General features: G+C 29.9%; 1 protein-coding gene and 1 long non-coding RNA gene across 2 annotated transcripts; one reads left to right on the plus strand and one right to left on the minus strand.

Annotated features, from left to right (window-relative positions):
• Positions 1-667: 667 nt before the first annotated feature.
• LOC105781123 (uncharacterized) lies at positions 668-2,751 on the minus strand. The gene is made up of 3 exons (XR_001129506.2): positions 2,364-2,751; positions 977-1,129; positions 668-897 (listed from the first exon to the last, which is right to left on the minus strand). It is a non-coding gene; the product is annotated as an uncharacterized LOC105781123 (long non-coding RNA).
• Positions 2,752-10,365: 7,614 nt separating this feature from the next.
• On the plus strand, positions 10,366-13,587 carry LOC105783146 (uncharacterized). Its single transcript, XM_012608394.2, has 7 exons — positions 10,366-10,410; positions 10,611-10,820; positions 11,076-11,161; positions 11,280-11,426; positions 12,261-12,384; positions 12,550-12,836; positions 13,078-13,587. The coding sequence occupies exons 2-7, from the start codon at positions 10,640-10,642 to the stop codon at positions 13,168-13,170; spliced, it is 918 nt and encodes a 305-aa protein (XP_012463848.2). The 5' UTR covers positions 10,366-10,410; positions 10,611-10,639; the 3' UTR covers positions 13,171-13,587.
• Positions 13,588-13,646: the final 59 nt, after the last annotated feature.

Here is a 13,646-nt window from a genome sequence, read left to right on the forward strand (position 1 = left end):
GGGCCCCGGCCCCCTAATTAAAAAATTTTTCATTTTGGTCCTTTAAAATTTTAATTTAAATTAATAAAAATAAAATTACACTTTGCTCTTCCTTAAAAATGATAAAATTTTGATTTAATCTTTTAAAATTTATATTTTTACTATCATAAAAAATACAATTTAATTTCAACTCCTAATAATTTTTCTAACTTCACCCCTACTAGAAACCCATTAGGGATTCACATGTCAAAGAAAAGGAGGAAGAAAAGGGAATTATCTTTTATGCAATTAATATTTTTATATCTTATTAATAAAATAAGTATCAATATTTTCTCAATGTATAAATTAAATATCTATTTTACATTTGTTTCAACAACCTCATTTATCAATTTTAATAGTTTTATTTTTATTTTAAAAATATTATGTTGAAATCTAATTCAAGATTATAGGATTATCGGATGGGAAATTAAATTACAAAATCTTCCACCTTTTACTATTTGCTTCTATGGTTTTGGACATTTTAAATTTACTCTTATAATCCTTACAAATATAAAATTTTAACCAAAAAACAAAAACATATAAATTCCCGATTATACTCTATATCAAGTTGACGCTTTACCCTTAATTTGAACTCTGCATATACTTTCAGATTAGATGCAAAACATCCATTTTCACAGTAACACTGGTAGACAGCAAGTGCAAAGATTATTCATTCTGGATTATGATTTATAAATAGTTTACCAAACAATCCCTTGTATGGTGAAGCCTAATCCAATACCGAAAACTTTTCGATTTTCCAAATGTAAATATTGTTCAATGACGAAAACTTCTGACCCGGATATGCAACAGTCATCAACGAGATATCCCATAGAACACCCCATTCGGCCTTCGACTCATGATAACGCCTTATAGTTCCATCTGCATTGGGTTTGCAAGTACGATTTATGTAAAAATGTTCATTCATCATATATGCATGCAATTGTGCATAACATTTTACCTTGAATGGTCAAGTATTTGTCACGGAGCTGATCCAACACCAAGAATGAGAGAACTGTGCATTAACTTCCCAACCAAAGGGTAAAGATGTCGTATCAACGACTGATCCTTCCTATCATTTTTCCGGTTTCCATTCGGGTAGAAACACATGTTCCTGTAACAAACACGACATTCATGTTCGATTCTAACAAATGCTACTCATTTTGGATCTAAATGTTTAGATAATTAGAAGTTGCCCAATTAAATGCTTGAAGCCCCATATCAACAAACCAGAACAAATTACCACAAATCTCGAGAATAGACATACTCAAAGAAAATATGGTTTCGAGACTCAGAAACATCAGAACACAACAGACAACAGCAATAAAAAATCATACCATGAATAAACAATCTGTCGCGAGTAAAAAGTCTGTTTAAGATAACCATCCAAGCAATTGTAGAGTGTAAAGATTAATAACTTTACATTTACTGTAGTTTTCTATTCCTATATTAATTTCTATATAAGCATTTCGCTGTTACACAGATTATTGATTTAAGCAAGTTTAATTCTAATTGGTAAATACTAACATTCCATTGTTACGAAAACCTTAATAAGTTTTAACTTATTTACCAACTCATTACTACAAAATTAAAGTTGTTTTGTAATTTCTATTTTCAGTATAAAATTATGTAGACCTATTCAAACCATATCATACACCATTGTTATGGTGTCACAAATCTATGATGAGCAAGAGCTCGGAGGAAGAACCGGTAGAAGAGTTAGATGGGAGGGGGAGCAAGAGGACCACTTTGGCGGTGGATTCAAATAAAGGTGGCCCTTCATGGTTGAATTCAAGGCGGCGACTAGAGTTACATCAGAGAAGAAAAAATAAAGATGGGAGAGAAAAATGAGAAAGTGAAGTAAATAAGGAATAGAAGGATTTTTTAAAGGGGAAATTTATTAATTTATTTATGAATGGATTATACAATTTGAAAAAAAAATAAACATATTTCGATCAAGGACAAAGGCATATTGACAATTAATTTTGTCAAAACTCAAATACAACAAATTTAGAGTAATTGCAAGAAATTATCACGATAAAGAAATTAGTACCAGATAGTCCAAAGCGGCAGGCACAATCAACAAAATAAACGAGCTTTCATCACTAAATTAGAGAGGATGGTGAGAAAACCCCTTAAATTACTTGCAAAAGCAATACTATATGCATAAGCAAGATTAAAAAACTTGTACAAGATCAAACAAAAACTTTTAAAAGTAAAGACTTATTAAATAATAGAAAACAAACTTGAAAATATATAAACCTTAAAAGATAATACGAGTCCAAATCGACTCATGAAATCATTTATTATTTCAAAATAAAATCAAATTAAGAAGTCGGTGAACCTACTTTTCAAGAGAAACTACTGATAGTCGGTGAAGGTTCAACGACGACACCATAATTTGTCCATCACAACTTGGGTTGACAATGAAGATGTCCAGACACATGGGGTGAATGGGGAGCTCGCAAAATAGATCTATAGCAAAATGGGGAAAAAAAAGACACATGAGGTGAATGGGGACCTTACAGAATAATTGAGGTGAATGAGAGCTCACAAAATAAATCTGCAAACTGAAAAGACAATTGAGGTGAAGGAGAGCTCACAAAAAGAAAGAGAGAATTGTGATAGGGAGAAAAAGGCGAACGGTAGCCAGCCCGAAGGCTGACTCCGCCGCTGAGTAAAACAAGAAAAAAGAAGCAAACGACTTGAAGGGAAAAAAAACTTTTAGGGTTTTTAGGAATAAAAGGAAAATTGAATTAATAAAGAAGTCTAGAAACCCATTTGTGGATTCATATGTCAAAGAGAAAAGAGGAAGAAAAGGGGAATTTCTAGAGCGATCCTTATATATTTTGGTGGTAAATTACTTTTCGTCCTGTTTTTATTGTTTATTTTTATTGTTTCCATACAAAATTATCTTTTTATGTATTTAACATTTTTATATTTTACTAATAAATTAAGGATCTTTTGTTTCATTGAAAATGACTTCGAAAAATAATTTTTAGAAAATGACTTTACTTTCTTGAAAAAGTTAATATTTTCTAGTGTTTAGATGAATCTATGTAAAATATTTTCTATTATTTGAGATATCATAAAAATATTTCATAAAATTGTTTTTAATAAAACAAACATACATTTGAGTTTTTATTATCTTTTATTATTTAATTGAGTTTATTTTATATCTATAAATGTTTATTTTACATTGTTTTTGCATATATTAAAAATATTTTGTTAAATTTAGGTTCATTATAACGTCATTTTTTAGTTACATGACCACGAAGTGAGTATTTTTTATTTAAAATATGACATCAACAAAATTGACAAAAACAAGATGTTTTCCATTGACCAATATGTTTTCTATAAAACAAAAAGCGAGCGAACCCTAAGTATCGATATCTTCTCAATGTATAATTGAAATATCTATTTTACATTTGTTTCAATAATATCATTTATGAAATTTAATATTTTATTTTTATTTTAAAATATTATGTTTAAATCTAATTCAAGATTCATATGGACAATGTATAAGATCATCGGATGGGGAAATTAATTTATAAAATCTTTCACCTTTTACTATTTGCTTCTATGGTTTTTGGCATTTAAAATTTACCTATCCTTACAAATATAAATTTTCAATGATTAAAAGTTTCACAATTTTATTTTACAACATTAGTTCAATAATTTTAAAATTTTTAATTTTTTTTCATAATTTACATGAATATAAATACAAACATAACACCTTGTTTTAAATTTTACTTGATCAATACCTCCTACAATACTCTATTCGCGAGGCACAACTAGATTACAGATGATGTCTTCTCAGTAAGCTTTTCTCACTCTACTTGATCTAAATTCTTAGATTTTTTTCCCAATAACGACCTTTATTCAAGCCGGTTTGAACTAGAATTGACATTATCCGAACTTATCACAGAATGAAATTTGTGACACCATTGAACTTCTTAATGTCAAACCTTGTTATTGCCATCTTTGAATGGGTTAATCTACGAAAACTGAACTAGCTTTGATGCCACTTGTTGGGGATCGACCCGAGTAAGCAACGAGCAAGTAAAAAATAACGAAAGAAATTAAGAAATTGAACACACAAATTTAATGTGGAAAAACTACTCCAAAGAGGATAAAAAACCACGGGTAAAGATAAATTTTCTATAATGGCAAAATAATGAAGAGTACAAAAGATAGATATAAAAACTAAACCCCAAAACCCTAAAAGAAAGAACCCTCAAAACGTAAACACAACTTTCTCCAAAAGTGTTATGAGTTCTAATTTTTAATAGATGTATTTTCTAAGGTTATAAAAGAGTCTATTTATAGGCTAAATTGTAGGTTAAATAATAAAAATAATCTAGACTAATTAAAGTTGTACTAAAACAAATAAAGAAGGTTTAACGGGAGATTATCTCAAAATTTGACTGAAATATGAGTCATACTCAACAATTTTAATTGTTTTATATTTCATAAAATAAAAATATTATTAAATAAAATTAATTGATCATGCATTTTAAATAATAATTATTTATATTAATGAAATAAAATAAATAATAAAATTTATTTATTTAAAAATATTCTTTTTGGTATTTTTCATATTCGTTTTACGGTCCATGTTCAGGATTCATCATTGCCCTTCTCAACAATGTTAACTCCAATATTTGAACCAACATCTCTTCTTGAAATACAATGTGCCTTACCATTACATCTAACCGTTGTTAACATTTTATTTAAATAAATACGAAAAAACAGTGAAGCAAAATAAAAGCTAAATAGTCATCTAAAACACATTCAAGGTTAATAAACTTACTTTACATTTATTGTAGTTTTTTATTCTTATATTAATTTCAATATAATCATTTCACTGTTACACAAATTATACTATGAATGTTGATTCAACCAAATTTAATTCTAATTTATAATTACTAACTATTTATATACAATATCAACAGATGTGGAGATGAAGAGGAGACAGAGAAAGAGAAGATAGTAAAAAATGGGATGGTTAGAATGTCGTCTCTTCAAAAGAATTTTTAAATTTTATTATATAAAAGAATTAATGGGGTGAAATTCCGAGTCGAATTATTTTTACTATAATTATACCAAACTATTACTACAAAATTATTGTTTTGTACTTTCTATTTTCAATATAAAATTATGTAGAACTATTCAAATCATATCATACACCATTAATACCACTGAAATCCAAGATATATTTTATATCCTTATGTGAAAATTTTTAAATTGGTCACATTTTTAAAGAGATAAATCTTATTATTCTACATAAACTTTGATTTAATGTGCAATTGTATATATAAACTTTAATTTGGTATAATTATAAACGTGAAACTCTAATTGTGGTTCAAATATATACTTGAAACTTTAATTTTATTTAATCATATATACTTAAAGAAATAATTACATCAATTTATTTTATATTGGATAAATATAATTATTTACGTATGCAATTTATAAACATAAAATGATGTTATATCAATAATTGTGTTAATAATTTCTAAGAACTGAATCAAATTAAAATTTCATTTATAAAATTGCATAAAATCAAAGTTCATTATACAATTACACATTAAACCATAGTTCATATATAGTTTTGTATTTATCTTTTTTTAAACAAAGACTCAAAAAAAATATTAATTTACGTTAAACTTGGTTCTGATTTGGATTTTTTTTTTAAAGTGATCGTCACAATTCAAGCACAACAAAATTGGAGTAATTGCAAGCGATTATCACTATAAGAAAATCAATGTTGAATGGTCCAAAGCGGTAGGCAGAATCAACAAAAGAATCGAGCATCAACCAAATTGAGGAGGATGAACCCCCTAAAATCATTTGCAAAAGTAAGCAAGATTAAAAAAAAATTATACAAGACAGGACAATAACTTTCAACAATGAAGACTTATTAAACAATGAAAAACAAACAAGATAATATATAAACCTTGAAAGACAACACGGGTTTAAATTAACTTGTGAAATCATTTATTATTTCAAAACAGAAACAAATTAGAAAGTCGACAAAGAGCCACTATTCGAGTATCTACAATCAACTTACTTTTCAAGAGAAACTACAGGTGGCCGGTGAAGATTCAACGACGACACCATAATTTGCCTTTAAAAGAGAAAAGACAATTGGAGTGAATGAGAGCTCACAAAAAAGATCTATAAACTGAAAAAAGAGAAACACGGGGCGAATAAGGAGCAAAAAGAAAAAGAAAACTTATGGGATGGAGAAAAAGGCAGATGGTAGCCAGCCCGAAGGCTGACTCCGCCACCGAGCAAAACAAGAAAAAAGAAGCAAGAACCAAAAGAAATTTTAGGGTTTTTAGGAATAAAAGGAAAATTGAATTAATAAAGAAGTCTAGAAACCCATTAGGGGGTTCACGTGTCAAAGAGAAAGGAGGAAGAAAAGGGGAATTTCTAGAGCAGTCCTTGTATATTTTGGTGGCAAATTGCATTTCAGCCTGTTTTTATTGTTTATTTTTATTATTTCTGTACAAAATTATCTGTTTATGTAATTAACATTTCTATATCTTATTAATAAAATAATTATCAATACCTTCTCGATGTATAACTTAAATATCTATTTACAACATCATTTATCAATTTTAATATTTTTAAATATTATGTTCAAATCTAATTCAAGATTCATATGGACAATTTATTGGATTATCGGATGGGAAATTACATTATAAAATCTTCCACCTTTTACTATTTGCTTATATGGTTTTCGATATTTTAAATTTACCCTTATAATCCTTAGAAATATAAAATTTTCAATGATTAAAAGTTTCACAATTTTATTTTACAACATTAGTTCAATAATTTTAAAAAATTATTTTTTTGTTTCATAATTTACATGAATATAAATACAAACATAACAACTTGTTTTAAATTTAAAACTTACAATTAAATAAAAGGATTACTATTTAGTACATTGATAGTATATTTTATTTATTCCATAAAAAGCTTTAGAAAATTAACATGTCTCTTTTAAATTTTTATTTTATTTTTAATATTTTATTATACTATTATAGAATATTTGTTGATCACATTTATAGGACACTTGTCATCTAACTTCCTCGATTCGGATTATACTTTATGGATTATAATCTATAAATAATTTACCAAACAATCCCTTGTACGGTGAAGCCTTGCGAGTAGATACACTAATCCAATGCTGAAAACTTTTCGATTTTCCAAATGTAAACATTGTTCAACGCAGTTGCGAAGCCTGAAATTTTTTTTTGGCGGAATTAAATTGTATATTTTTATGATAGTAAAAATGCAATTTCATCTTTTTAATAGCCGATATTTTTATAATTTTTAAAGGGAGATAAATCAATTTTTTATCATTTGGGGGCTAAAGTGTAATTTTACCATTACTATTTTAAAATTTTGTAAATTATAAAGAACCTAAATTACAAAAATTACCATTTTAGGGGGCATATCCCCCTAGATCTCTACTATGCTCCACCACTTATTCAATGGCTTCTTCACCATGGACAGGCATTCCATTCTACCGCTATGTTTGATGACGAAAACTTCTGCCCCGAATATGCAACTGTCATCAACGAGATATCCCATAGAAACATCGTCGGAAACGTCGAGGGAGAGCAACCGGGACACGCCCCATTCGGTCTTTGACTGATGAAAACGCCGTACACTTCCATCTGCATAGGTTTTGCAAGTACAATTTACATAAAAATGTTCATTCATCATATATGCATGCAATTGTGCATAGTGTGTTACCTTGAATGGTCAAGTATTTGTCACGGAATTTTCATCATGGGTTGGGTCGGGTAAGGTTCAATTCAGATTAAGGTAAAACTTTTAGCCTGTTGTTTTAGGTTCGGGTTTAGCTCGATCCAAAAAATGGACTTAAGATTTTACTCAAGCTCGACTCCAGCAAAAAATGCTAAAACCCGAGCTTGACCCGACCATATTAATTCTTTTATGTAAAAATAAATTTAAAATACAATAGAAATATTAAAATAAATGTTTCCCACCAAATTGAAAATAAATTTAAAAAATCTTTATACTTAAATAATCCTAAGATGAGTGCAACTTAACAAGAAAATGTCTCAAAATAGTACCAAAATTAATAATAAAATAAGAGTTATACAATATGCGAATAATAACAACAAAATAGTAGTAGTATAATAGCGGAATGACAGGACAAAACAATAGAAGTTTTGTTTTGCAACTTCAAATTAGGTCAAGGCTAGGCCAGAAAAACTTAGTCAAGGCGACACATTTAGAAAACAAACTTTATTTTTTTTTGTTCAAACCCATTTTTTTGAGCTTATATTTTTATTTAAACTCTTCCATTTTTCGATACAGGTGGCACTTGATCAAGTCTATCTCAGAAATGTGCATTAACTTTCCAACCAAAGGGTAAAAATGTTGCATCAACCATTTTAAATAAAGCGAGATGCATGTGATCGTTCTCGTCGTTTTTCCATTTCCCCTTCGAGTAGAAACACAGGTTCAATTCTAACATATGCTACTCATTCTGAATCGAAAATGTTGAGATAATTGGATAAACCAGCCATTTATAGCCCCCGACTTCGAAATCTCCAGATTCATATGATTCGGCTCCGGTGTCACACAATTCTTTATCTTAAGTAGGAAGTCTACCAGCCGAAGATCCCTCGTCGACCTTATAGTATTATTATAATGTTAATTTTTTCTAATAAAAACTAAAATTCATATAAACTAATGTAGTAAATATAAAAAAAAAATAGATTAGATTAATTATCACTTACTAATTAAATTAAGACTTAACTTAATAAGTAATATCTTATTACAAAATATTTTAATGATTTTATATTTCATAAAATAAAATATATATTATTAAATAAAAGTAATTGATCATGTATTTTAAATAATAATTATTTATATTAACTAAATTAAATAAAATATATAACTAATTTATTTAAAAAGAAACTAGTTTATATAAATACGTAAATTTGAATTATTAAAATTTTATTTATTACCTATGTTATTTATAAAATAATTGTTAAAATAAATAATAAATAATTACATCAATATTAAAATTAAAGAAAAACATTATGATACATATTATTATTTAGATTAAATTATGGTATTAGTCCTTGTACTTTACAAAAGTTGTAAATTTAGTCATTGTACTTTTATTTGATCAATTTTAATCCTTGTGCCTTTCGAATTGGTCAATTTTAGTCTCTATACTTTTCAAATTTTGGAATTTAGTCCTAACCTATACAATAACAGTTAATTTTTTTTGGTTAAATTGAATTACTAGTCATGTGCTATGCATACAGGTTGTAGATTTAGTCCATTTTCTCCAATTGGATCATTCTAAGTTCCCATACTTTTCAAATTTTGAAATTTTAATATTGATGTAAATGACAATTATTAACCCATTAATTGGATTTTTGTGAGTAATTTATGAAAATAATAAGTTGACATGGCATTACGCATATGATAATATGTTTGACGATTAGATTTTGAAAATAGCATAAGTTTACTTGATGAATTTAACAATTCTTGTATGATTGAAAATTTAAAATTTAGAAAGTGTAGGGAGTTAGGGACTAAAACGACAAAATAAAAGTACAAGAATCAAATCTACAACTTTTGCAACTTATAGGAACTAATAGTAAATTTTAATCTATTATTTAAGCTTATTTTTCAATTTTTGTTCTCAAGTTCTAGCTTGAACTCGATTAAGATCATTCTTATTCGAGCTCGAACTTGTTCATACTTAATATCTTCTTATAGATAAAAATATAATATAATAAAATAAAAAGCTTGATTAGGTTCGCAACTCGTTCCAATTAAGTATTACGGAATTTAAATTCAACTCAATTAATAATTCGAGTTGTTAGAGCTCGGCTCGATAATTATGAAATTAAATTACACCTTGGTTGAGTTTAACTCAAATAACTTAGTAGCAGTGGCGAAGCCAAGGGTCTGGTGGGAGCCCCGACCCCTGTAAAATGAAAAAAATTTCATTTAAGTCCCTTTATGATTTATAAAATTTTAAATTAGTAATGATAAAATTACACTTTGTCCCCATAAATGATAAAAAAATATTTAATCATTTAAAAAATTATAAAAATATAGCTTATTAAAATGATGAAATTACACTTTTAGTATTTATATCCCATTTACATCCTAGGTCCTCACCCTCCAATCTAATAAAAAATGGTTTATTCAAGAAAAAAAAGTGACGACCGGAAATAACAGTTTTGGTTGGACCCGATTTGGCCCATATTGAAACCCATTAATCCGATTTGGCCCATATTGAAACCCATTAATCTATCTTACTATAAAATGAGATAAACATGAAAAAAAAAACCATCAAATTCCCAAAGAAAACGAAAATACAAGGTACGCAAATTTTTTTTTTAATTATCCGCCATTTTTGGACCCTTTCAACAATTATACCTAATTTCAGTTCCTTCAGGGCAAGAAGATGAATTTTTATTTCGCGAAATTCTATATTTTCTTTTTGTTGATTTAAAGCGTTGATTTTTTTTAATGATCGATTCGTTTGATTGCTGAATTTTTGGAATTTGATATTTGGCTAGGTTTGTTTTTGGGTTTTATTATTCGATCAATGTCGGGGGAATTGCAGTTAGAGCCAGCAGGTGCTCGAAACCCTAGTGATTCTGATCCTCTTTTAGGAAACCAGATCGATTCGCCGTCGCCGGCGAGTTCGAGTGAGATTCGGAGTGAAGATATCGAGAATGGTTCGGCTCCTTGTTGCCGCATTTGCCTCGAGTGCGATGGTGAAGAAGGTAGAATTTTTTTCCTTCTTTCCTTTGATTTTCTTTTTTGTTTGTAATTATCGATCTTAAGTTTTTAGCTTGAGTTTGTGAACTATGAATATGATGATATTAAATTATTTTTAAGGTGTAATCAGAGTAGGAAACCAATTCGGACATTGATACTTTGGCAACATATTTCGTGTTGAGTTTTGGCATACTGTTGAATTTAAAAATTTTATGTTATATACAAAACTTGACCTATGTGTTTTTGTTTTGTTTTTGCAGATGATGAATTGATATCTCCATGTATGTGCAAAGGCACCCAACAATTTGTTCATCGTGCTTGCCTTGATCATTGGCGTTCGGTAAAGGTAAATAAACCTGATTTATTCAACCTGAATTCGAAGGCTAAGTTCTAGAGTTTCGTATGGAATTTATGTTTTGGTACTTAGTAATTGATCTAATGTGATCTTCCTTCTGTTTTGATAGGAAGGGTTTGCTTTCTCCCATTGCACGACTTGCAAGGCTCAGTTTCACCTTCGTGTTGAATTGTTCGAGGACAACTCTTGGCGTAAAATAAAGTTCAGACTTTTTGTTGCAAGAGATGTCTTTCTCGTATTCTTGGCCGTACAAACTGTAAGTTTTCTTACTCTTCTATATGTGCGTTCAACTGGCTAATATGATTGTTACATACCTTTTAATTAACAACCTCTTATTCTTTGCATTCATCTGTTATTGCTAACTTTGATATGTGTGTATGGTGCTTACTTGTTGGGTTAAGTTTGCACCTACTCATAGAAGAAATTGCAGCCTTTTATGCATTTGAGTTTGGTCTATTTTTTATGGTTGGATCCATGAAGCCTCATCTCAGCACAAGTGTGTGGATGCTTTAGAACAATTCCATATCTTTTTTGCTGATACATTCATTGTAAAAGAGAACTTTGTCAAAATTCCTAACCCAAGTACGGTTCTAAGGGAAGGAATTGAACTGCCTATTTTGAGCAAGGAGAACAGTTCATTCAACAGGGGGATTCTGAAATAGCAGAGGCTTGGTTTGATCAAGCCACTGACAACCGGCTATAGCGCTTACTCCTGGTAATTAAATTGAAGCGCAGAATTGGCTAAAGATCACGTGGCGTTTCGAATAAGAACAAGGGCTCTCTGTTTAATTTTTTATTATTATTTTATGATTCGAAATTCAAATTAGAAAATTCTATTACTATTAAATTCTATTCTTATTCTATTAAATCCATTTAATATTTCTGTTGCCTTCCTATTTATGGAAAAAAGAAGGGAAAATTTTATTCCAATGAGGGCTCTGGCAGAGTGGAAGAGGCCGATATAAGGATCTTTCTTATCCAAGGCTTTATTCATGCTTAATTAGAAGATTGAGGACCGAAACTAAGCTGATTGATTCATTTTCAATTGCCTTGAGATGGTTATCTTATGATGTATTTATCTGTTCTTCAGGTCATTGCTGCAATGGGAGGCTTTGCATATGTCATGGATAAAGATGGGGCTTTTCGGAAATCATTCAGTGATGGTTGGGATCGCATACTGTCAAACCATCCTATACCGTTTTATTATTGCGTAGGTAAGTTTCCCTGATTTTTTGCTCGTCTTTTTCTATTGTATACTGCAGGTACCTCATCTAAGCATTCTTTGTGCATTGATAGTGTTTAATGCATGAGTTAGCAGCATATGCCAATTTCTGTTGTAGCAAGATGATAAACTCACCCATTTTTTCCATGTTTCTTAGGGGTGCTTGCCTTCTTTGTGTTGCTTGGATTTTTCGGGCTCATATTGCATTGCTCCTCTCTCAATAGCAATGACCCACGAATGGCTGGATGCCAGAATTGCTGTTATGGGTGGGGTATATTGGATTGCTTTCCTGCATCTATGGAAGCATGCTTTGCACTGGTGGTCGTTTTCGTTGTAATCTTTGCCATTCTGGGGATAGCTTATGGTTTCCTTGCTGCCACAATGGCAATTCAGCGGATCTGGCAGAAACACTACCACATTCTTACTAAGAGGGAGCTTACTAAGGTAAATATCGAGAAACACTAGCCTTATAATTATTTCTTTGGGCCAATCATGCCACTGGTTCAGTGGCAAACTTGTGTGTGTTCCATGTTGATTGGCATGAGGTTCAGGGTTTGATCCCTATGTTTGTAAACCCTTTTTCCCTTTCACCATTGTAATGTAATTGTTCACTTGTATGAAAAATAATAATTATTTCTTTGGTCCTATTATCACTGATTAAATCTCTTACATTTGTCTTTCACAGGAGTACATTGTTGAAGACCTTCACGGCTCTTATACCCCACCTAAACTTGATCCGGAACACGAAGAGCGCTTGAAAATGATGAAGCTTTTGTAGTTAGATGAAGTAAAGGAGGTGGTGAGGAAAGCCATAAGAGGTATTTGAGTCTTTCCAAATTATTCAGAATACAAAAAGATAAAATTTGGTCGGCTGCTTGGCCATTTTTGTCAAAAAGAGTTGAGGAGGAGGGGGAGGGGGGAGAGTGATGTCCTTTTGTCCCTAAATCTCACTTTGAAGTCTTTACATCGGTATTGCTGACAGTGAACAAGGTAACCAGCCGTGCTGGGGTGGCGGGGGTGCATAATAATCTGTGCAGTTATATATATATGTATCTTCTTTCTTGATGTTTTGTCTAATAACAAACCATACTTTGCCTACGAAAACCATTGAGTAGGTAAATTGTTCTTATCTCCACATTGTTCTACCAAATATACTTTTGCCTATTAAGATTTTATATAAATCATTACTTCAAAACATTGTTCCAAATTCAGAATTTAAAATAAATAATTCATGCAGGATTCTTCAGAAAGTGA

This window comes from Gossypium raimondii, chromosome 13, assembly GCF_025698545.1.
Source record: "Gossypium raimondii isolate GPD5lz chromosome 13, ASM2569854v1, whole genome shotgun sequence".
Classification (NCBI taxonomy): Eukaryota; Viridiplantae; Streptophyta; class Magnoliopsida; order Malvales; family Malvaceae; genus Gossypium; species Gossypium raimondii.